Source organism: Larimichthys crocea, chromosome X, assembly GCF_000972845.2.
Source record: "Larimichthys crocea isolate SSNF chromosome X, L_crocea_2.0, whole genome shotgun sequence".
In the NCBI taxonomy this organism is placed as follows: Eukaryota; Metazoa; Chordata; class Actinopteri; family Sciaenidae; genus Larimichthys; species Larimichthys crocea.
The window spans coordinates 6,328,116-6,352,558 of NC_040020.1; the positions used below are offsets into that span (position 1 = coordinate 6,328,116).

Genomic DNA, 24,443 nt, shown 5'->3' on the forward strand with positions numbered 1-24,443 from the left:
GAAATGAAAAAAGAAAAACCCACATTTTATTGCACTTAAGTTATAAGAAAATAAAATTCTAAGTGAATCAAACAAATACACAATCCCTTTAAGGTTTTTTCTGTCTGTTTTCTTTTTTGCCAGGCAGTTTACATGAACTGAAAAAATAAAACACCTGCAACAAATCTGATTTCTCAAACCAGATCATAAATTAAAAACAGAGGGAGAAAACAACGAGAGGAGATAGAGCAAGATTGTTTTCTTTTTTAATATACAGTGTTATACCACTTTCACAGTTCAGCTTGAGTTGTGACTCTTGGAGATTGAGACGATTTTTCGTTTGGCTACAATGTTTCTGTTCACGTTTGTTGCCTTTTGTGTTTTTATTTTTCCCAACTGACAATCCACGAGTCTGCGGCCACTTACCGAGCAGCCGCAACCGCTGATTTTGACTGCAACACATGTAACACTAAGACTCCTGGCAGCTCGACCTGTCAGTTGATGCTTGTGATGGTCTCCTCTGTTGCTTCAGACATCTTTGAATGGAACAACAATCACACACGGATACGGACAGTTCTTTCATTCACGTGTTAAAAACCGATACATCTGCTAGTTTTTTGTTTTTTTTTTCTTTGCCAGTCCAAACACAGCATTTGTACATTTCCCCAAAGAACAGGCTGAAAGAGCTTTGTCCCAAGGAATGTGTTTACAAGTTGCCCATTAACACGCTAACACACGCACTCATGCACGCACACACACGCACGCCAACAGTGTACATCCCCTTGTTTCCTCTCTGCAGGCGATCCCGTCAGTATGTCGGACACGCTCCCTCCTCTCAGCCTCGTAGAGGCACGTTTGGCTCAAGTTTCAGTGGCAAAAAAAACAAACAAAATAAAACAAAAATGTCGGATGTTATTCTTTTGTCATCTTTTGTTTCTGTAAGTCCAAACATATAGAGTTCAATTTTGGAATTCTGCCTGGGACTAAAACGTCGCAGCAAGTAAAAGTTCCCTCTCTCTCTCTCTATTTTTTCCATTCATCTAGCAGCATAAATACAGTTTGGCCACTGGGGGAAAACAGTAGAGGGGAGGGGAAGGGCTGGGTGGGTTCAGGGGGCATTTAATCCACAGCGCTTGGAGCAAAGAACCTTAACTTCCTCTTATCACAGCACCGGCATTGAGGAAACCACCCCACTTAGACTCTGAAAAATTCTGGACAGCATTGATGTTTACGTGGAGACAGATCTCCAAAGCCAGGTATGTAGAAAACAGGAAGAACAAAACAAACAACTCAAATAAAAAGACAGGAGGAAAAAAAAAACCCTTGTGATATAATGACAGCAAACCTAAACAGAGCAGCTTTCTAATACTGGGATTTGTTGCTGTTGGCAACCGCGAGGAAAAGAAGAAAAAAAAAAAAACTAAACAAAAGAGAAACCCCCTTTCATACGATAAACCAAAAAACTTATTGAAATTCACAGTTGTGTTTGTGTGCGGTATTGTAAAGAAATCAAACTAGTGAAACCGAGTGGAGAACAATAAGAACGGAAATGGAGTGACAAGAAACGAGCCCGATTACAGGCTGAACCCTCCAGTCGCTTCCTCTCCTCTACAACAAGCAGCTCTCAAGTTGTAACTGTGTGGAAATTTAGCTTTAAATGTCTACCAACTTCCTCAATCTTTTCCACTTTCCGGTTGGCCATTTGAGTGTATGTGTGTGTGGGCGCGCACTGATGGGAAGGGGGATTTTTTTTTTTTTTTTTTTTTTTTGGGAGGGGGGGCGCAGAGGGAGTTTGTGGAGGGGTCTTTTAAAAAATAATATATCTCTGTACATGTCAAAATCTGTCAGGCTTGAGCGAAACCAAGTCTCTGTGCGAAGCTGACCCCCCGAACCGAAAGGGTTGAGAGTTGCTTCTAAAGAGTTCAGTCGTCGTTCCTTTCTTCCGCTCTTCCTTCTCCCAGCCAATCAAGAAGGGACAGACTGGTGGTGGCTCCTCCTCCTCCCCTCCTGCCTCGTTTCCAGCCCGATCCCCTCCGACTCCACCTCGTACTGGTGGTAGGGAGTCGAAAGCAGGGGCTGAACACGTGAGGGTCTGTGGCTCTGTCGGTAACATTTGCCCAAAGGGGGACGGGGAAGATTAATGGTAGAGGACAGGACAGCCCACTGTTGGTGGTGGTTGTAGATTTTGCGAGTTTGGGTGAAGAGTTCTGGGCTTCTGGGCCCTCTGGTTTTCTAGGTGCCTCATCTCCCATTCCCTCTCTTTTCCTTCCTCTCTGTGGTTCGCTCTCTTCGTCCATCCCCACCACGTCCCTTCTCACTTCATGTCTACATCAAAGTCCAGCACCAGCAGCTTGGTCTCCTCTGTGCCGTTGCGACTGCCCACCGCGCACACCAGCTTGGTGTTGGAGGCCCGGATGCGCCACACCACACCGCCGCTGCCGCCGCTCTCCAGAGTCACCAGGTTTCGGATGAACTCGCCCGTCTTCAGGTCCCACAGTTTAACTGTGCCATCGTCCGAGCTGGTGATGACAAAGTTCTTGTTGAACTGGAGGCACGTCACGGCGCTCTGGTGCTTGTGGGGCCCTGAAAACACAAAGAAACAGCTGGTTAGAGGAATGAAGTGTGACGTAAAAGAAAGACCAAAGCTCGCCTGGACATTTCCTGTTGGTCCAGAACCGGCTTTTTTTTGATGGTCAAAAATTGAAGTAATTGAAGAGGAGACGATATTAAAGCTTGAAGTTAGGTCGTCAATGTAGAGGACATCTCTGAGTGTGTTGTTGTCTTGCTGCACAAACCACTGCATCTTAAAAAGCACCTGTTCACCCGACTAACCTCCAAACATCTCCAAACATGATGGAAATGTAAACAGTAATACACAAGGGGAGACTGATAACCCTGCTAACATCATAAAATGAATTAATTTTATGATGTGAAACATTAAAGTTCAGGGGGAAAGGAGCAGATGCGTCATTTCACACAGCAAATGCCACTTGGTCTATTGTTGAGGCCGCCATTTTCTAAGGAAACTGGTCATGAGACTCGAGGTTTACCACCTTCACAGTCCGTGTTATAATGTAGCGGGGCAGATGGATGGGTGAATTAGAGATTAAAGTGTCACAGAAAAAGACCCCAGATACAAAACAAAGACAAACGCTCTGTGAAGGGACGAAGGGAAATGCATCTCCTGTACTCTTGAAGCTGCTGCGAGTGTAGTGAGGTGTTCTAGGAGGAGCTGCAGCAACATGCGACACGACTCAGGCCCGTCACTGTCACGGAGGCTAAGCAGCTCCAGCTACACCGCCTCTGTGCTGGCAGACCACACAGTTCAAAGTGAAGATGGTGGCTCTCGCTGCCTTCACTACTGAGGTGACTTTATTTGTGACTGCAAGTGTGCCGTGACTTCAGATTCCCCCGAGGGCTTGGAAATGATATCTTAATTAAATCAATTAGGGCGACACAAAACACAAACAAGCGCAGAATCAAGTGTTGGCAAATTAAGTGCCTTTTTAAAAATGTTATTTTAGCGGAGGTTGCTATAGCAGCTACTTCGTTCAGACATTTAAATTCTTATAGCTTTGATAATCCGTTCAGAGGAAAAATTTGTTGAGATCTCGCCGTCCACAAGCGTTCACATCTTTTCCTTTTCTGTCTCGGGTTAGATCAAAGGCTGTGTTATTTACCCGAGTATACAATGCTGCTCTGTACCAACCCCCAACATGCCTGCCTCTCTCCTCCCCCCCCCCCCCCCACCATTACCACAACAAAGCACCCTGCTCCATCATTACCTACACTCTCTTCAGCTGACAGTGACGACCTTGTTATTGGCCTATTGTCTTATCAAAACACACTAATGAATGACAGAAATTGTCCACTGACCTAATTATATGACCTACAAAGTCCCCCCGGCCATCATCCCTTCACTCTATTCACCCCCTCACACACACACATGTCCTCCCCACCCGGCCGGCCGGTCCTATCCCTCCCCTTTCCCCTTCAGACTCTCACTGGGGCATCCCTTTGTTCAGCGGGTGTGTGCTGGTGTCTGTAAGAGCAGCATACAGGGTTGTAGTTTGCTAATGGGGGCATTTAGGGGTGGAGCACTGGCGGGTTGCTGCTGCTGCTATTCAGCAAAAGGATTTCGAACTTCCTGTGAGGCACCAGCTAATGGAGTTTAAACTATTCAAACAGACACAAAGGAAATGAGACTGGAATCAGGTCCAGCAGGCCCGCAAGGTGTTGGCTCCCAGGGACAAACAGGTCATCTAGTCTGAGTTTTAATTGGATTTTCAGTTTCAAACTAAGTCCTATCTTATGTGCTTTTTCTTGTGGTTCAAGGCTGGTGTGTTGCCTTTTATTTCCACATTTATTTACATAGTGAAAGTTCAGAGCGCTGTACATCTGAGTGTTCCTGCAGCCTGTTGCATAAACCCACCACTTTGTACAGTTTCTTCATCTCTACCTGCACTAGAACATCGACTAATCAAAACACTGTTGCATAAAGAGATGTTACACCTACTGTTATGCATTATTTAGATAATACGGTGCAGAGAGAGACTAACAACTAGAGACAGAAATTATAAAAACCAAAAGGAAGAATGTATGACAGAGCTCTTTATCTTTTTTGTTGTGTTCCAAGGTTATTCACTTGAACTGAGTTTAAAATGGATGTTTTTAACACTATTAGTTACATGAACCTGGATACTGCTACAATATATTTTTCATGTAACTGTACTGTCCGTGTTTTTGCTTTGTTTCACTAACACATGGAATATTTTAAGAATTGATCCATTACTTTTAGCTAAAACCTTTTGTTTATTGTTTGGCAGACAGAGATTTAGAAGCTGGTTCATTAAAAATAAAGCCTGCACACAACAGTATCAGAGTTTTGTCCATGAATCCACCTGGATAGTCTCAGTTTCAGAGACATTTCAGGCCGACAGTGGATGGTTTGACCAGATTCTGTCTGAATGCTCCCTCAGTATGCAGATATATTTATCTAACCATAATGTACAATCAATTTCAAATTAAGTACCTCCTGACAGCAACAGACGTATCCCCTGGGGTTAAGACATAGCTGACATACGATACGACACACGTTAACATAATTAATTAAGATGGTAATTTATTGATCTCTCTCCTGTTGTGCTTTGATGTTTTTCCACTAAAGGTGAATATGGCTGGATTACACTCACACCAGTGATGGGCGGGTCCATGTTTGATCGACCTTGACGCCAAATAGCTGCAATTCCCATTGCAAGTGAACGCAGCATAAAATTGTAACTGTGCATCTCAGCGCTGAGGTGTTCATTTTAAATGTGTCAGATAACGTTCTCCTGGTGTAAACACTTTTTCTTCTCATATTATCCCTAACCATTAATTTAACCATCCCATCATGACAACAGTTAAGAACAGACTTGAATCAGCTCAGGGGACATGTGACTCCAGTGCTATGTTCAAATGTCAACATCCTGCTGGGATGGTGGACTCACCTTGCAGTGTTTGCAGGCACTGTCCCGTCTTGATGTCCCAGATCTTGACAGTGGAGTCTGCATTGCCTGAGACCAGGATGTTGTCTTTGAGCTCCATGCCGCTGGTGAGGGACTGATGGCCCGTTAGGGTGTGGATGCAGTTGCCCGTCTCCACGTCCCAGACCCTTATAGACGTGTCCAATGAGCCGCTCACCACGTGGATCCCATCGAACTAGAAGACAGAGAGGACGTAAAGTTCAGCGTTGACACTTTCGAGATTAGCAGACAGAATGGTGTCACCTTAACTTGCAGCTGATGCAGTTGATACCTGGACAGCTGTACTTTGTTTCTATTCCAACAAACGCAAGACTAAACTCATTGAAATGAATGAATTTTATTGATCTGTGAAACCTGTCTTTTCGTTCCCACGTCCAATAGTAGAGCATCAACACTTTAAAAGCCTAACGATGCAGCCTGCTACAAAAACCAATCTATCAGTGCAGTAAACTGCCTCATCTCACCTCTCTGGCGATGGCACCAACTAAAGTGCACTGTAATCACAAAGAGTGGGTGAGAGGACATCTTAGAGGACACAGAGGAATGAACAAACAAACAAAAACACACACACGCACACAGAGGTTTGGAGAGGATACAACAAAACATTATGAGAGTAGAGAAACATTGGTGCCATGAGAGGAGATTGACTTGTTTATGACTTTTTATGCGCCACACTGGCAAAGAAACAACCTGCATGCAAGTAGAGGTGTATCAAATAACAGAAACTGAATACCTTTATAAAAATTAAGCTCTCTGTCTCACAACAACAAAACATTGACATTTCAGTGAATCAACGCAGGGTTGTGCGGTAGTGTGTAGGGTTGGAGGGATGCTGGGGCCAGACACATATTTAGGAGCTGGGTACATGACATAAACCAATTCAGGTATTGAGTGCTGCATTTTTTTTCAGCCACGCCATGCTGTATAAACATACACACACACTAATGAATGTGTGTCTGAAGCTACTCACCTGTAATGAGTACACTCTGTTGGTGTGGCCCTGCAGCGTGTGGAGGCAGGTCTCCGTCTCAGGGTCCCACACTTTGACCATGAAGTCATAGGCACCGCTGACCACCCGCCGCCCATCGTACTGGACGCAGCGCACCGCCGCCACGTGGCCCATTAGGACGTGTAAACACTGACCTGTCTCAATGTCCCAGACGCGCAGCGTGGCGTCACGAGAGCCGCTGACAACCCTGACGGAAACAAAGACAACGAGTAAGGTACCAGAACATAAACAAATGGTTAAAACAGTTCAAGAGAAGTCCTTATGTTGATTCATGACTTCTTGTCTCCCATTCTGTAAGATTAAATTCTCAACAATACTTTCATTCATACACCCATTCATATGTTGGCAGTTGCATTGACAGAATAATGAGGCAGGTATGAACATTTTCTTTCACTCTGCTGACAACCAGAAACCAACTGCATCACATTCATGTTCATACTTGAATGTGCAGAAGCACCCATTTAACCCAAATAGCCACCCTCCGGCAGTGTCTTCACCCGGCATGGAAAAAGAAAGATATATTATAGAAGAGGAAACTCCCTTTAGGGAAGGTTGTTCCTCAAGTTTTACAGTTTTCAGACAGTTACTGTAAGAACAGTTTGGACCCAAGATATCATTAAAAAAATGAGAGACAGAGAGTAAAAACATATTCAGCTGAAGAAAATCTGGCCACTGATTGAGACGTCTTTCCTTAAGGTCCAGCAGATTACTGAGACTTCAACAAAGACAGAGACAGACATTCCTCCATCTCCATCAAAGAATATTGAGACTTAAAAAAAAAAACTGTAAACACACACGGCACATGCTCTTTATTTAATAAAATGCCTCATGGCGCAACATAGATGGAAATCACCAACATGTTATTCACTGTTTGCCTGCAGCTCACAGCATTTCCAGACTGAGTGAGTAATCAAAAGCTACACAAAAACCTTGGTGGGCCCTAAGGCGAAAAGAGCACTTTGAGTCTCTGGAGTGTAATAGTGAGTGAACGAGTTGAGCAGCAGTTCACTTAAGACGGCTCACAGGCTCTATTTAATCACTATGAGACCACACGCTCACTTTCATAGAGATACTGTCCTCTTACAGTGCTGCCGAGATGCTCTTTTTGCTTGGTGGGGATCGCTGTTAAGTCGGGTGTTAGAATTCTAATAATAACAGCGCATATGGGACAAGTTCAACATTTTAGGGACAAACACCTATTTGAGAGTTAGATGAGAAGATTTACACTTCACAGTTTTTGTGAGATTTACATAAACAAGATATATACAGAGCCAGGCTAGACATTTCCCCCTGCTTCCAGTCTTTATGCTAAGCTAACTGTCTTTTTACCCCTCAGACACGAGTGGTTTCGATCACACAATGTCCCGAAATATCAAAGTACTCCTTTTACAAACAAACCTTTAGATTTGTGAACTGGTTTGCTACAAAATTATTAATAAAGCTCACTAATTATCATATTTAATGGATTAATTTAGAGCAGCGACTATTATTTTCTTTTTTTTACAATAGTGAATTATGGACATCACACTTTCCCAATGTCCAAAGTGACATCCTAAAATTGCTTGTTTTGTTTGACCAATAGAAGAAAACCAAAAAATATTCAGCTTAATGTCACATACGACAAAAAGAGCAGCAAATCATTTTGGGAACGAGGCAAAGTTGAGCATTTTTGCCTTGTAAAATCTACTAAAAAGCTAACAGATTAACATTCTGTTGAGCAACTAATTAATTAAGGGTCTTATTACCAAAAGCACAACTGCGCCAGAATACACTGAATAAATGAGTAAGGTTTAACAGACAGTGGGATTGGCCCATACCTTTTCTCGTGTAGGTGCATGCAGCGCACTGTTGAGGTATGCCCATAGAGGGTGTGGATACATTCTCCTGTCTCTGCGTTCCAGACCTTGAGTGTGCGATCAGTGGAGCCGCTGATAATAATGTTGTCTCTCATCTGGGATGACCACACGCCCCCTGTGTGGCCCACCAACGTGCGCAGACACTGAAAAAACATCACAGAAGAAGAGTCCTGATCAGTATATGCCTCGCTGTTTTAATGCAGAGTTTGGATGTTAGAAAAGTTAGTTTCAAAGACATTTATTACATTTGAGGTTTTTAAGTATGGCGTCCTCTTGCCTTTAGTCAAGGAAAATGAAATTTCTGCGACCTTACAGGGGAAAGAGGAGTTCAGTCGTTCCAAACCTTCTGCTGCTGTACTGGGAACAAAATCTCTCCCTGAGCTTTTATAATTGCTTTTACTTATCTGGTGAGAAAGAGAGCAATTCATTCTCTTTGCAAAAAAGGTTGACAACTGTCTTCAATACCGAAATACGCCCATTCATCCTCATTAGGGATGGTAGATTAGCTATTGATTACCGCAGTTATGGAAATCTTTCTGATCAATTGAATTCGCGTCTGCACAGTTTGTCTAATTTGTCCCTCCATTTAATTATCCTCAAAGGCATTAAATTAAAATCCTCGTGGAAGAGTTCAGTGGCGAGTGTTTTGGTTATGTCAGGTTCAGAGTGGAGCGTGTTTCTGAAGTGTACAACATGTGACCCCCTGACTGCAGCTGATAAGCCGTCAGGGCGGTGAATGGCGGCACAGGGCGAGAGGTTTTATTGCAGCGAGTGGGAGAGGGAGATGATACTGCAGCCTGTCTTTACCTGCTCTGTGCTGAGATAAAGAGAATCACTTCATTAAACGTGGGCCAATGTGGCATGACCTTACAATCAACCTCACTACAGTGTTAGAAGTCTTACTTGTTTTATTACCGTGGTGTTTTTTTCCTCTCAGCTTTATACAGCTGTGAAAGGAATAATACCGCAGGTGGAAAAACATTTGACTAAATTACACTTCACTGTACATTTAAAATATGATAAGACGACAGCTATTCTGTGGAATATTATATTAAGATTGTGACTGCCCACATTTGTGATAAATGTTTGATTTTGTTTCTGTAACTGGTCTTAGTAAGACTCGTAGTCTCAAGGATGCAGGATTTTTCCTGTGAATCGATGCCAATGGTTGAGGTTCCAAGAACAAGAATCACACTGTGTTATTAGAGCCTACTCAAATACTGCGTGGGAGGAGAAAATACCTGAAATGAAGGGCTTAGGCTTCTTTATCTGTCATTTAAACAAACAGAAAATGAGCCCATCCTTGAGAGTGAAAGAAGATTTGCATTTTTTTTAAATAAACCCGTGGAGGACGGGAAACAGGTGGGATTTCATGCACAGCTTAACATTTGCATTATGTTCTCTGTCCATTTAAAGAAAAGGTACGGCAGCCTCAGAGCTAAAGACCATGAAAGCCTTATTATATACTTTTTTGGCTTTAAATTTCAGAAAATGCAGGTCAACTTGGGTAAAGCTGCATGTAGCTAATGCTGCTGAAGGTTAAGATAAATAATAAAACACCTTGTTACCTTGTTCTCTTACCTTTTGGGTTGATTCATGATCAGAGTTCGACAGTAAAGAGAGACAGAAGGACAGGAAAGAGATATTTCAGATATCCCTGGAAGCGAGTACTTCTACTACACCTATGGAAAATGCATGTTTCTGAGTGCAACAGCAGTGATGCTATATGCCAAGTAAATGTTGAACAGCTAAGTTAACCAATGGCCAAAGTAACCCCAAAATCCCAAAGGCCACGTCTGTCACTTTGCTGCCACGACGGTGTTTCCACGCGACTTCAAACCCCACCGGTTGGGCATGCATCTGTTTGTGTTGAACGTAACCGCTGTGAAACACTTTCTCTCTCTCCCTCTCTATCTCAAACTATCAAACACAAACCAAAGGAAACTACTTCATTTCACGATTTTGCTGTTGAAAATGTAATGGATTCTGTCTGAATGTACCCTAAGAGCCACATTTTAGTTGCAGTCAGACCATTTTTCCTGTTTAGCTCTCTCGGACAAGCAGCGATTGTTAAGTTTAATAATATATTCCACTGCATCCTGATAGATAAAGTAACAAACTGCTCCCTCCTCTGTTATTTTCTAAAGGTAGACTTCAGCCACCATGACACCTCTTATGAAAACGCTTCTTTTGCCGTGCTTTCCCCTACAACCGCGAAAAGTGACCACGCTCTCAGCTTGCTGGTGGAATAAGGCCGATAAATCAAATGCTAAAAGCGTTTCTAAGCACAGAGTGAGAATCATTATGGCAACATGTCTGCACTCTACTATTCCTTGAGCTGCTGTTTTGATGACATGGGTCATGATTTACGGTTTCACTTTAAATACTGACAGATGTCATGTCACAGCTACAATGCACTTTCCTCAACAGATAAAGGCATTATTATGGAAATACAAAATCACAGCCTCTCTACCCGCACCCATGCATAAATGCTAGATGGCTTTCATTAATTTAATTTGACAATTTAAGTAGCAATTTCCCTTATCTCTACTCATCTTAACCATGTTGCTCTTTAAATTCACAGCTCCACAAACCTTCTCTAATCTCTGTGGGTAAAAAAGGTGGAGAAGGTAATCTGGGTATCCATGCAGCTAAAGCATCTGCCAGACGAAAAACCTCTCCCTGGATATGACAGCAGTCCACAGGTCTGCCATCTTAGATCTGCCTGACAGCTGAGACTGCCGCTGACAGGCACCACCAAGGACATGCACTGCTCTGTTAAGCACCAGGCAGGCCACCTTTGCAGCAATGAGATGTGTGCAGCTGTTTGTGCGCCGAAGATTGACATCTTTCACTGAAGCTGGAGGACACGCAAAGACAAAAAGGTCCACCAGGTGAAGTATCAAGTGTAGACTTCAGCAGGAAAACAAGCTCTTTAAAATTCCACCAGACCACAAATCTGCACACATGCAAGCTTCAAGGTCTCATTTCACTTCACCACAATCAAACCCTCATTGTCTCAACGGATCGCTAAGCAACGGCTCAGTTTTCTCAGAGGTGTGGAGCATTTACATATAATATGCTTGTATAATAACTCCCTGATTGCCTCTCAGCAAGGGTTCGATTCACTGTGTTTTATAAAACATGATAAATCAAGGGCATGACAAAACTGGCAGCGTAGATGAAACATTAGCAATCACCCGTCTTAATGTTTGTTTAACCTTGGGCGCGACCACGCTGGAGTAACAGTATCTGAATATTTGTTGAACATTTTATAATTTCAGCCATGTCAAACAGCCCTCTCAATATGATGGAACACTGGGAATCATGTATTTTTTAAACTCAGTGGGCATTCGTAGCACAGACAGCAAACAAATCTTAGAAATAGAAAAAAAGGATTTTGGGGCAGATTCATTAAACTATTGATAAAACCATCTGTTGCAATCTTGTCAGTGTCATAACTGATGCACTATTTAGAGATGGGTTGGGGATACTGCGAGTAGAAAAAAAACATGATTCTGAAAAGTGATTTAAAACCATTTTATGCGCCCCCACATTGTCCCATCACGGGGGAATCTTTTTGATCGCTCGAAACTGAACACAAGGTCTCAAAGTAAAAGCAGCACAAGTGGCCAAGGAGAAATGTTAACACTGCTCTACCTCTGGCACAACCTGTCTACGCTGTGACCAATTTATTTTTCCGTCCTATCAATTTTAAATCCTCCTGCCAACAGCGCAAGCCGCTAGAGCTGCATTTCAAATTTCTCCCGTGAAGAAAAGGACAGATGTAGCTGCTGATCTCTGAGAGTATGAGCCAATTTACTCTTGTAATCTAGCATAATCGTCCACCAAACTCATTGCTGATTTGAAAGGACTGCTCTCTCTGATGAATGAAAAACGACCCGAAATCAAATGGGATGTCTTTTCAGAGCATGTAGGTGACGGAGCAAAGAAAAGAAAGCCACGTCTTCAGTCTAATGGCAAACGATTAAAGACAGACATCAGAGTTCTTCATCTCCGTTGATCGTCGTGCTGCTATCTCTTATTGATCCAATTGAATAAGACCCAAGTTGTGGTGTTAGCGGCTGAGCTGTGGAAGGGTACTGAGCTTTCCTTAAAGTTAAAGGATTTTATGTGACAGATAAAAAAGGTTGCACCAAGGTCAAACAAATCTTTTTTTTTTTAAAAAAGGGGAAGGTTATGGAGTAGACCTTCTTCTAACATCTTGGTGTGTGTTGGTCCTTGGACGAATGCCTCTTGTGGCTTCAATCCACATTCAAATATCCAACACCTTGAGATCAATGATTGCCACTGTACAATCCTGCATCTCGTGAGAAAAGAACTTAGCAATCACGTCCTCAGATACGCTCGCAAAGACGATAAAGAACGTTGACAGCAGAGAGGAAACACAAATGCAGGTGCTGGTAATCCCATTGTACTTTTACCTTACAGTTTTACTGGCATCGACAGCCACTTCACCCGAAATGGTCGACTAGGCTTAATTGGCCATTTCTCTCTCAAGAGGGATTCTCTCTCTGGTATTGAGAGCTAAAGAAGCAAAGAGATGAAATCCACAGCGGGGATGTGCTCCGAATACAACACCCAAACAGAAAACGGATTTAGGCTCATCCCCTCCTTCATGACTGATATAAACAAACAATTGCGAGTCGGATTAACGTCGTAGAAACCACAGACAGTGTACTGTGTGTCTGTGTGACGCAACTCTAAAAGCAGGGTGGTTTCAAGAAAGAAAGAAAGAAAGAAAAAAAAAAAGCAGTCGAGCCTGCTGGTGATGTGACTCATCGCAGACTTACACCAACAATATGGAGCCACCACAGCTGTAACTCAACAACCTGTCATCCCGATATTAGTGTTTGGGTGAAGGAAAGCCAAATCGTGCTCTATGCCTATCGGATGACCTTGGCGAGTTCTGTTCAGATCAGCAAATGCTGTGACTGATATGCGTGTAATCACTGGCAGGCTGAAAGCCAGCTTTACTATCTGTTAGGCCGAGTCTTTGCAGCATTGAAAAGCAAGCTCTCTGGTCTATTGTGTCCAGCAGAAAGTAAAACCTACTGCAGTGTGATCATGCAGAATATCAATTTCTCTAAGGGCTTTTTTTTAATGCATTTTTTCCTTCCTGGGTGAAATGAAATAGCAAGTTCACAGCCCGAACCGTATCTCATTTATATGCCAAGTAAAAAGTAAAAAAGAATAGAGTGGAGACTAGAAATATGCAATAACAGTTTAGAAGATTTTTAGTTAAGAAAAAAAAGCTTCTTTAAAAATGGAGTCAAAAATCCGTGAACCTCTCTCCAACACAACAGTACAACCACTGCCTTTCTTTTTTAATACACAGTGTAAAGCAGCAGCACAGAGCCTGTGTGGCTGCACCAGCTCCAGCAATGAATACTAACACCGCTTGCGGACATGTGCTGTGTAACAAGTCTGCAAAATATAAGAGGGGAGAAGAGACTGAGATAGTCTTGCCTTCGTGTTTTTATTTCACAGAGCAAATGTTACTAATTACTAACTATCAGGTTAGTGGATGCTGTTAACAGATGACCATTAAGCAATAATTTAGATGGCCGTCTCCTTCACTTCCTAATCAACAAGTCTGAAAAATAAATTAAGTTGATGTCATTTAGATAATTGACTTCAGTCCACTAATGTCTGACAGACTAAAGGAGAGAACAGGAAATAGAAAAGGAGTTGACACGTACCTTTCCTGTGATGGCCGACCAGACTTTCAGCGTGTTGTCGTCAGAGCCGCTGACAATGCGGTTGCCACAGAACTGGAGGCAGGTGATCACGTGATCGTCATGACCTTTCAGCACCTTTTAGATGGGACAGATGAAGAGAGATGCAGTGAGAAGGACATCGAGGACGAGAGGATGTGGAATGACAAAGCAACTGACAAGAACTGAGGAGGACAATGACACGTCTCTGGTGCTTTAAACATCGAAGATGAGATAAGAGGAAAATGTCATGAAGTGCTGTAGGTGTACACAGCACTTTTAGCAGAGCACTATGTGTGTGTGTGTGTTGTCTCTGCTGGCTAATACTGGGTCACAGGACTGCTAGCTCAGCAAACACTGTATATGCAAAGGAGTATGAAGAGCACAGTAACCAAATTTACATCAGTGGCGTCCTGAAATGACCCGAGGCCGTTTCAAAGGCTCACAAGGCCCATTAAGGATCACATCTGGCATGCTGGTCATGCTTTATGGGAAACTTCTGAACAGGCAAAAGACAAATGGAGTGAAGGAGAGTAAGACTGTCCTATCCTCCAGCTCAATTATCATTCAGCACAAATACCGTGGAGCGCGGACCTGCCCAATCACTGACTTTCCATCAACTCGCCACCTCGCACCCTTATTGAATAATATCAGATCAACTACCTTGTGGGAAATTTAGGTTTGAAGCGAAAGCTACCTTAGGTGATTTGAGGTCCCCTCTCCTCCAGTTGGTGTCTATTCTGTGCTGCCTGATGTAGGCACTCTTCCAGGGGCTGTGAGTGAAGCCAGGCTTGACGATTTTCCTCTTCTTGAGGGGCAGAGGCTCGTCGATGCCTATTCGGAAAGAGATTGGATTATAAGTCATGTTGTTTTTCCTTTCAAAGTTTAGATTAAAAACATGTAAAGCCATCTTTAAGCACAGCGTTGACCACAGCGGTACCATCAGACTCCTCCCGCTGGGTGACTGCATGTTGTCAGTCTGCATCTGTTGCAAAGACTCGAGGCTCACCTTCTTCCTTGCATTTCTCCCTCCACAGCAGGTTGTCTTCTGCCAGGATGCGCCAGTAGCGACACGTCTGGGCTGCTTGGAGGAGGTCCTTCGGTTCCAGGAATGACAGCACATACAAAGCCAGCTGTTGAAAGACAAGGACGGGGAATGTGAGCGGTGTAAATGGGAAACAGAGACACAAAAAAGGAGCCATTAGTCACTGTAGCGGGTTTTATACAACAGTAGAAACACCCCATGGGAGTGGATTTAAAGTTTGAAGTAACTAAATCACGATAACAAAAAGGAACAGCTGAGAAAACACACTCGCCGAACAAACTATGTGCACAATATTAACAGCGTGAGTCTAACTGACGAGGGCAGACAAAGGTATTACCATAGAATTAAATCAACATCTCTATTGAAGTCTAACAAAAAGTATACAAAAGGAGCTTCACATAGCAGGTAATAATTTGTTCAACCGAAAGCCTGCATATAAAGACACAAAATCTTGTATAATGAGAATAAATCTGGACCCCCTGGGCAATAAGAGAAAACATTACAGTGTGTTGTTTTTTTTCAAAACAGGCGTCTATTTGGACAAAGCTCTCAAAACACAATGTCTGTTGCAACTATGAAACAACGTGGTGGATTAACCATTAGGCTACGAGATTGGTCACTATCATCATAAAAAGAGCTCCTTTTACAGGATGAGGTGTAACCCATTGAGCAAATATTGTTCTATTATTATATTACAATAATCCGAGATGATAATAACCCACTGCATGCTGGGTGTGGAACATCAGGATGGAGTCGAATGACGAATGTCAGGGCCACAATAACCACGAAGAGATTAGCTCGAGGTAATGATTATTCTCATCATTGATTTTGTTCTCGATTCATCATTTAGAGTGTATAAATTGTCAGTAAATAATGAAAAATATTAGAATTCCTCACAGCCTGAGGTGATGTAGTCATCTTTAGCACTTCATTCCTCGAAGATTTGAAGGTTTTCTTGTCAAATATTCGACTTCATGCAGCTGAAAACATTTTACCAGAGGACTGAGGGTCCCTTATGAAGGGTTCTCGTCATTCATAAGGTTTTAACAGGTTAGTTTTAGGGTTATTTCAAGTCACTTGCCCCAGCAAGACCCACAAACCTCGACATCCCTCAATCACCTTAAAGTCGGCCTCTAAAGCCAGTGGTCATTACCGGGTTGGAGGATATTCTAAAAGTTTTATGAATGGACCTCAAGCCGGTTATTGCTTTTTAAGCCCGACACACCACCATCTTGCAGAATCTCAACAATTTCAACTGTATCTATAGTGCGGTCACAGGGATTGTCCTGTTAAAATGATCTGACAGCACAGGCCAATATAAATCCTGCAGCTCTGACAGAGAAGAAAGACAGGATTTTCAAATAAAGTCGGAGAGAACGGGGATATAAAAAAAAAAATGGAGAAACAGAAAACAAAACGAAAAGGGAGGGCTCGTGTCCTGGTGAGAACACACATGATGCTGTTGTATATTTGGTTTTGGAGCAAGTGGTGCTGACACTTTGAAATCTTGCATCCTATTGCCTCACTCTGTATGCTACCAACCCCCCCCCCCCCCCCTTTCATCCTAACACCTGTCAGACTGAGACAAGGTGTTGAGTATTTGATCAGCTACGCCAGATACGGTGGATTGAGGCCGTTTTGTAAGAATCCCTTATGTGATCTTATCATCAGCGTGGCACTTCAGATTGTTTGTATTGTCAGTTATGATGCAGAGCAAAAACAGGAGACCCGTTATAGATGCCGTTACATGATGTGAAGGAAGACTATGACAAGATAAGGGCTGGAGAGGAAGCTTAGTCTCTGCTGTGTGTGTTCTTTGAAAAACAATGTCTGCCATGGGGGATTCCCACGGGAGTTCAGGTCAGGAGGAAGAGGAACAGGAGGACAAGGACTACAGACGGAGTTGTAAATTGATAACAGTAAAAAAAAGGGATTCGGGAACTCACCTCTTTGGGCAGCAGGGAGATGAAGTCTCGCTGAAACTGCGGCTCGATCACCTGCATCATATGCTTGACTTGTGTGGGCTCACAGCTGTCAATCAACTCATCCAGCGCCAGCAGCTTCTCTGGGCCAGTCCAGCTCTGGAAAATGGAGGACAGAGGCTTTAAAATCACATGCTCCACATTACTTTTCAGTCTGAACTTACAATAGATACACTGTAACTGCATCGGAACAAAAGCTAAGCAAGTTAGTTATTGGAAGTTATTTAAACACACTAAAGGGTGTGTTCGGTCGCTCTGTTTGGCTGCTTAGGGTAATTTGAAACACGAAATCCTAACCCTCCACAAGTTAATATGCACCTTCTATGGCGTACCTAATTAAAACTACTGATCTGCACGGGTAGTCAGCCATGTACGATAGACCTTCATCACAGCCAAATATAATCTTATTTTACACGACTGACATCAGCAGCATGGACAGTTTTGTTGCTGGGGACCAAAAGTATTTTGTATAGTATTTCTATAATTTGATTTAGTGATATGAATCTAAATCTATATGCTCAATCATGTACTTACAAACCTTCTACTGCAGCTATCTAGTGAGTTTTTCCTCATATGTATCAGTACTGCATTAAAAATGACTTTTACCGCAATGTATCTCTGTATTCTCTCTGCATTGTGCTCTTCAAAATGAAGCTGCCTATCACAGGTGGCAATGCACTAGTTGAACACTGTCAACATAATACTCATTACACCTCCACATCTGGATTACCACACCCAACACAGCTGTAAACGTAAATAACTGAAAAACACAGCAGCGGGGCAGCGTGAGCTGATTGTGCTAATCTATCGTCGTCCAACGAGACGCCTCGGTGTGCTTGTGTAAGCGCTTATTTTACTTTGATTGAAGCGCCTTGGAAGCACACCGCCTTTGTGCAGTGTGTCTAACACGCTAATGTTCCCTACGTGACCTCCACGGCGGCACTGAGTTGCTTCAGGCACCTGTCTATTTCTAGCAGCTAATACATTAGTGGAAAATTTGAACGTCAGGAACAAGACTCCATTAACAACTCTGTGGGGTTATTTCTTCTATTTTTTATTTTATTTATTTATTTTTTTGGACTGTAGTGTATGTTGAACCAAACAGTTGTTTTTCCCCCTGTGGAGTGTTGAAATCTAACAATGATTACAGGCTACGGGCAGGATGGAAAATCTGGCACACACGCAAACCACCTGTAATTTGGCAACTAAAAGCTTTAGCCAGAGGTGCTGGTACCGGAGGTAATCAGGGGGTTCAGAGACCTCCTCCCTACCACCGGGGAGGAGCATGCAACAGCTACTCATGTGTCACTTGTGTGTTTAAAAGTGCCAGTAAACCCTCTCATTTGTTTTGTATTATTATTGTACTATTTAAATGTTTCCTGTTGAGTGTGATTTAATTTGGTACAAATTTAAAGTGCAGAAATGTGGAATATTTTTTGTAAAAAGTGAGTTTTGTCCTTCATTGTTCCCAGCGGAGCTTCAGACATTGCAGATTAATGTTGAATATTTATCTGAAATCATATCTGAAGACCTCAATGATTTCAAAGTAACTTTGATGGAGAGCGTTGGCTCAACAACGACGATAATAATAATGCCATGAGAATCTCAGTGCTGACACTTGAACATGTCGGGAATTCAGGCTGCTGCTCTTTTGATCAACTAAACATTGTGACCGGTTGCTGATAAAATACTTCAGCTCATGGAAATGTTCAAGTATCTGCTAAAAAAACAAAAAAACAAAACAAAAAAAGAGACTAAATTCTAAAAAGACGGATTTTTTTATCCTTCAAAGAGGCTACAAGTAAAACAGAAACACTGAAGAGGCAATAACTTCATCTCTTATGCCAGACAGAATAATTCCCCGTGCCTTTATTTAGATAAAGTTCAAGAGGAAATATGTGTTATTTGACTATATTTTAAAATTCTAGTATCAAACCAGATGTGCCTGTATGCGAGTAGTTCTACATCTTCACTATTTTTGGCATGTTCATGTATCAAAGTTATTGTATGGATTGAATAAGATATAAAGTGTTAATTACTGAGCTTTAGAGGTGCTTTGAAGTGTTTGTCATCGTAGGACAGAGCTATGCTAGCTGTTGCAGGTCTGTACGCTATGCCAAGTTTATCAGCTGCTGGCTGTAGCTTTGAATTTATTGGAGACATGAGCTGGATCTTCTCATCCAACTTTCAAAAGAAGACGGAATAAACCCAAAATCTCAAACTAATCCTTGTAATGTAACGTGTGCCAGTCATTAACAATGGAAAAATCTCAAAAACAACACCAGTAGTTTGAAGGTTTTTCGTGGGAAACATTCTTTCTCGGTACAGTATCCTGCTTTGTAGTTGTGTTTCTCCTCTCTAAGGAGCTACAGGCTAGGACTGGACTGGGGAATGCACAGAATGTAAGTTTGAGGTTGAGCTGGCAGATTAAAGACGGTGCAGACACTGCCGTGGGTCAGGCCTGAACACTAATATATGTAAAGTAAACACTGAGGTGTCACAGCATCACCCAGCTATTCAAAGATAATGAGTTTAAGCTCTCTTAAGTAATGAAAACCATGGCAACCTATTATATAGGAAATCAGAGAGACCCTGTCGAGGCTAATATGTTTAAATGACACCATGTTTCCATGAGGTCTGGAATCATTAGAGCTGAAGATTAATATGAAATAAATGTCTCCATTATGTTGCATTTGCACAGACAATGATAATGTAAGAAAATTAATACAAAAGGTAGGTTAAACTATCAAATGGAGAAATAAATACAGTATTCCCTTACATGTCTCGACACACACTGACTATAATCACTGAAGTGGATAAAAAACTGATACTGAACAGCAAACGTTGTCTGTTCCATGTTTGCCAATCAAAAATAACCTCTTAAGAGACCCAAAAATCTGCATTACTCACCTTGTATAATGTATTAAAAATACATGATTCTACAACTTTATCTTATTTATTTCAGAGCATCTTCAGAAGACAACATCTGTTCAAATTTTAATACAGCTTATAAGTCTACCGTAGAAACCATGTGATGCTATAACTCTGCTTTTTAGTCAGAACAGGTACGGCTAATTCCACTTCCACGCTACAGTGCTTATGGTAATGTGGTGGGCCAGAACAACAAGGCTCCAATTATCTTTGAGACTTAGTGAACATTGATTGGGTACAACATCTGCTTTTTGATGAGCTTTAGCTCGAGGGTTCAGAGTCGCCCGTTGGGGAGTTAAAAGAAGAAAAAAAAAGAGAAGGAGAAGAAGAAAACGTGCTCACCTGAAATGTTCGGAGCCATTCTTGGAGACCCGTGGGTGGCTGGATTGAGGTGATACGCCGTCTCTGCTGCCCCTGACCGTTGGCTGTTCTAATGTGGCCAAATGTGGTGGGTGTGGCTGGACACGGGACAATTCCTGTCGGGCTGCAAATAATAAGGAAAGAAAAAACCCTTAAAAACTAATAATTATGAGATATTAGAGGCAACCCACTGCAGACGTTAGAGAGAGGATGTGAAAGCTGCTTTCAACAGGAAACATTAAGAAAAACATTCTGGGTACTTTAGGGACATATAAAGGATACACCAGTAATGAGAAGCAGCTCATTATGAGGGAATTTAGTTGTTCCTGGGTTAGTTTTGCTGCAGATATTTTCATTATAGATAATTCTGTCAACAGAGATAACACAAAAGACGGGACACTCGAACAGCAAATAATGCGTAAAGTTAAATATTTAAGGCTGCTCTTTAAAAGCAGTTCGGCCTGTCACTGATTTGATTTAGCAATAAAAACCTTGGCTGAAAGCATGTGCATACTGTGAGGCAAAATCAAATAAAACTTGTTTTCTTTTTATGTTATGCTAATTTTCTAAATTAAACCCCCATTCTTTTTTCTTACGTAGAGTTTATGACCAAGTGAACAGATGTGCCGTTATATTAATAAGGGTAAAATCTCTTATTAACACCAAGAAGCCAGCCAAGAAGTCCTTTCTATTCTATATCCAAGAGCAACTGTTATATTCTTTCATAATTTAAAAACAGCTATAATTACACAGTTCTAGCCTGAATCAACTACTGTAAATAAAAACACAAACTTTAGAAAAATAAAGATTTTTTATGTCCTCGTTATCCTATTGGTCACAATAGGATAAGTACATCTGACTGGCAGGCAGTATGTCAAAATCGCAAGAAACTCCTGCCTGAAGGTACATGCAATATATATTTTTAACTCCGAGACTTCAAAGTATGCACAATCCCAGACTCCTGTTGTAAGAACCTGGATGTGAAAAGCAGCACAGGACTTCAAAGAGTGCCCGGGTGCCCTTGTAATGTCAGGGCAGCGGGAGAAACCATCCAGTGGGCACCGTCGATACTCCAGATTCTGCCGGCTGACAGCAAAATGGAAAGCTGGGGGTCCATTTCATTATTGATTCATTTTTAATGGGAGAGAAAGCTGAGCCGGAGCCAGTTACATGGCAACATTTACAATTAAGTGGCTGTGTTCAGTCTGAATTTTAATGTGGCTACATGTGAACACGTGCATTAAATATTCAGGGCTAGAGAAACATCTGGGACTGCTGGCTGGATGCTGGCGGATCATTCTGTTTGAAGACACGTAGCATCTTTGTTCGTACCTCTTGATATTTTTTTTTCATCATTTCTTTTCATGGCAGGTTCATTACACATGTGTACAGCGATAAAATAAGAAAACATGGCTCTTTAAAATGTGATTTCTAATGAAATCCTTTTGACCTTAGGTGGGGAAACAAATGCAGAACGCTGCAGTAAAAGAAAAATTGGGAGACACTGTCGTTGAGCAACTGGGAGGCCTTATGGGTGAAATGTAGGTTGCTTACCTGGAATATTCTGGGCCTTTGCAGGGCTTTTTTCCTGAAGGGAAAGTTCGGACCTCGGGGTCCAACTTTCTCTTCATCTGAGGGAAAACAAAAAGAAAAAACAATGAGAAAAGAAAAACAACAGAAACCATCACAGATTAATACTGCAGGGAATTGTCTTCAAAGCAGAAAGCTAATGATTACATTACATCCTTCTGAGAAGAAAATGTACGTGTGTGCCATGTAGAATTTGGGTGGAGGGGGCAGTTCTGGCATGGCTTTGCTTTTTAAAAGGGAGAAGCCAAGTCTTGAAAAGCAAATTTAAAGGAAGGACATGGTTCATGGAAGTTTTTAAAAACAGGGACAGAAGCAGAAAATTGCTTTTGCAAGTTACAGACTTTGTTAACATTATGTCTGAAATTCGGCGTATAAAATACAGACACCACAGGCTTGCAACAGATTTATGCAAATAGGAAATTAAACTTTAATGCATGGGCTACAGATTCATTTTATTAGCATGTTCCATAACAAAGCAGAGAGCCATCTGTAGATGAAGCAGCTCGACGTTATGAGATAGCACGATACAAAGCAGGTGCTTGTTTAACCACGCTGAACTTAATTTGGATTGTTTTCCACGTTGGGGAAACATGACAAGTGTCAACAGTGATCTCTGGGCAACCAGACATGCTGTAATACCCAGAGGCAATCACACATTCACACTCGAAACTGTAAGTATACAGACCGTTCATACACACAAATAACCACAAAGTGTAAAAACATGTTCAGAGAGGGTACGTGGTATATTCTTTGGCATTGAAAGTTTGATACTCGAGATAGAAAAACAGAGCAAATCTGTCTGTTATCACCCTCTATCACCTGCGTGTGCGCACACCACCCAGTCTCCTACCACCTACCCTACTGCGCAAACAAAGGAGCCTGTGTAAAGGCCTGGGCAAGCCAATTTTCTTCATCCCATGCCTGCCACTCTCTCTCTCTGTCTGTCTCTCTGTCTGTCTCTCTCTTTCTCTAGCAAGACCTCTCACCAAACATGCAAGTGATCACCATCTCATCGCCGGTCCCTCATGATTAACAAACTGAACACTGATTGTCTGGCCAAAATAAAGCACGCAATGTGCCTGTATGGCTTTTGTTTCTTGATTAAGTAACTATGTTTTATGTTTAAGTGAAAGCTTAGCATGGTTTGATGCTGGTCTACAAAGAGACAAAAAAAGAAAGGAAGACATCATGGCGCAGATGAATGATTTATTCCTGCATTGTTCAACGCAACATGTTTTTCTCTTGTGGCATAACAATTCATGTTTTATACTTTGATTTAGGGTCAAAAGAATTTGTCAGCTGTTTGTCTGCAGTTACAGTCTGTAAGCCTGCTGTGCTGCAAAACAAAACCTGCACTGGGCAATTTGTTGCAGAACTTCCATCTGTCCTGATGCTATTGTAGGATCTGATAATGGCGTATAGAAAACAGAAACCACATTCAAAACACTTTTTTTCGCCCTTTGGAGAGAAACAATACAGTTTTGATATATTTTGGGTACGTTATTGTAGCATACACTACAGGGGGGGGAAGCACTGGACGTTTGACTCCATACTGTCTGGCTTTACAGTGGAATGATTACATGTCTCTCCTCAAGATGTGTGTTTTTTTGTTTTTTATCACTATAATTTGGGGTGTGTGTGTTTGTCCTCTCAGTGGTTCCAGCCTGGGGCTCACATTTGAGTGTTGCAATACATCAAAACAATGACGAACAAAGTCCAAAAAAACAAATCCAGAAATGCTGAATGATTCTCAGGTCATCGGCAACTTCACTGCATCAATGCATTTGAGCATCAATAGGAGATCATTTGTATTTGACGTGGACTACAGAATGAATCAATGCACCACAACAACTAACACAAGCTGGAGTCTCTACTGGCATGTGTACATGACTTGCACAGCAACATCTACTGCAGGTTAGGTGCCCCCCTGGACATTAAGACGGAGATCTGACCAATGATTTGTGAGCTTTTCCCTTCACATGTCAGCTCCTGTGTAAATCTTGAGTAAATCATTAGGGAGGTGTGTAGAAAAAGCACATGGAAATTTAATCAAAGTAGCAAAAATACATTCAAACGTAGTCTAGCTCACGTCCCATTTGTCTACATTTAAAATATCTGACTGCTGAGGAAGAGGGTTTATAAGATATTCCAGCTCTTAAACCCAACTGCCTTGTTCTTGAAGCAGTGATCTCACTGCAATGGCAGTTCAGTAGCCAAGGAGAGCCTGGGTGTGTGTACGCATGCATTGGGTGTGTTTGTGTGTGTGCGCTTCAGTGTGTGAGAGAGAAAAAAGGGGGAGCGCTGCCTGCCTGCCTGGCTGGCTTTGAGTGTGTGTGCGCCTCTGTGTGCACATGTAAGAAAAACCTCAAACTAAATGCGGGCGTGAAAAAACACAGCGTGTAACCAGCGTCTTCTTGTGTTTCAGCCT

The 24,443-nt window shown here is 42.1% G+C and overlaps 1 protein-coding gene across 2 annotated transcripts in view; it reads right to left on the reverse strand.

Moving 5' to 3' along the window:
• Window positions 1-223: 223 nt before the first annotated feature.
• The window catches only part of fbxw7 (F-box and WD repeat domain containing 7), a 62,158-nt gene continuing 37,938 nt past the window's right edge, over window positions 224-24,443 (reverse strand). For both annotated transcript variants that reach the window (XM_019259197.2, XM_019259198.2), the window contains exons 2-11: window positions 21,980-22,056; window positions 20,408-20,549; window positions 17,099-17,233; window positions 15,117-15,240; window positions 14,805-14,941; window positions 14,093-14,206; window positions 8,331-8,512; window positions 6,475-6,700; window positions 5,469-5,679; window positions 224-2,562 (exon numbers count right to left, since the gene is read on the reverse strand). In XM_019259197.2, the coding sequence (XP_019114742.1) occupies window positions 2,294-2,562; window positions 5,469-5,679; window positions 6,475-6,700; window positions 8,331-8,512; window positions 14,093-14,206; window positions 14,805-14,941; window positions 15,117-15,240; window positions 17,099-17,233; window positions 20,408-20,549; window positions 21,980-22,056 (1,617 nt within the window). In that variant the 3' untranslated portion in view covers window positions 224-2,293. The remainder of the gene's footprint in view (window positions 2,563-5,468; window positions 5,680-6,474; window positions 6,701-8,330; window positions 8,513-14,092; window positions 14,207-14,804; window positions 14,942-15,116; window positions 15,241-17,098; window positions 17,234-20,407; window positions 20,550-21,979; window positions 22,057-24,443) is intronic.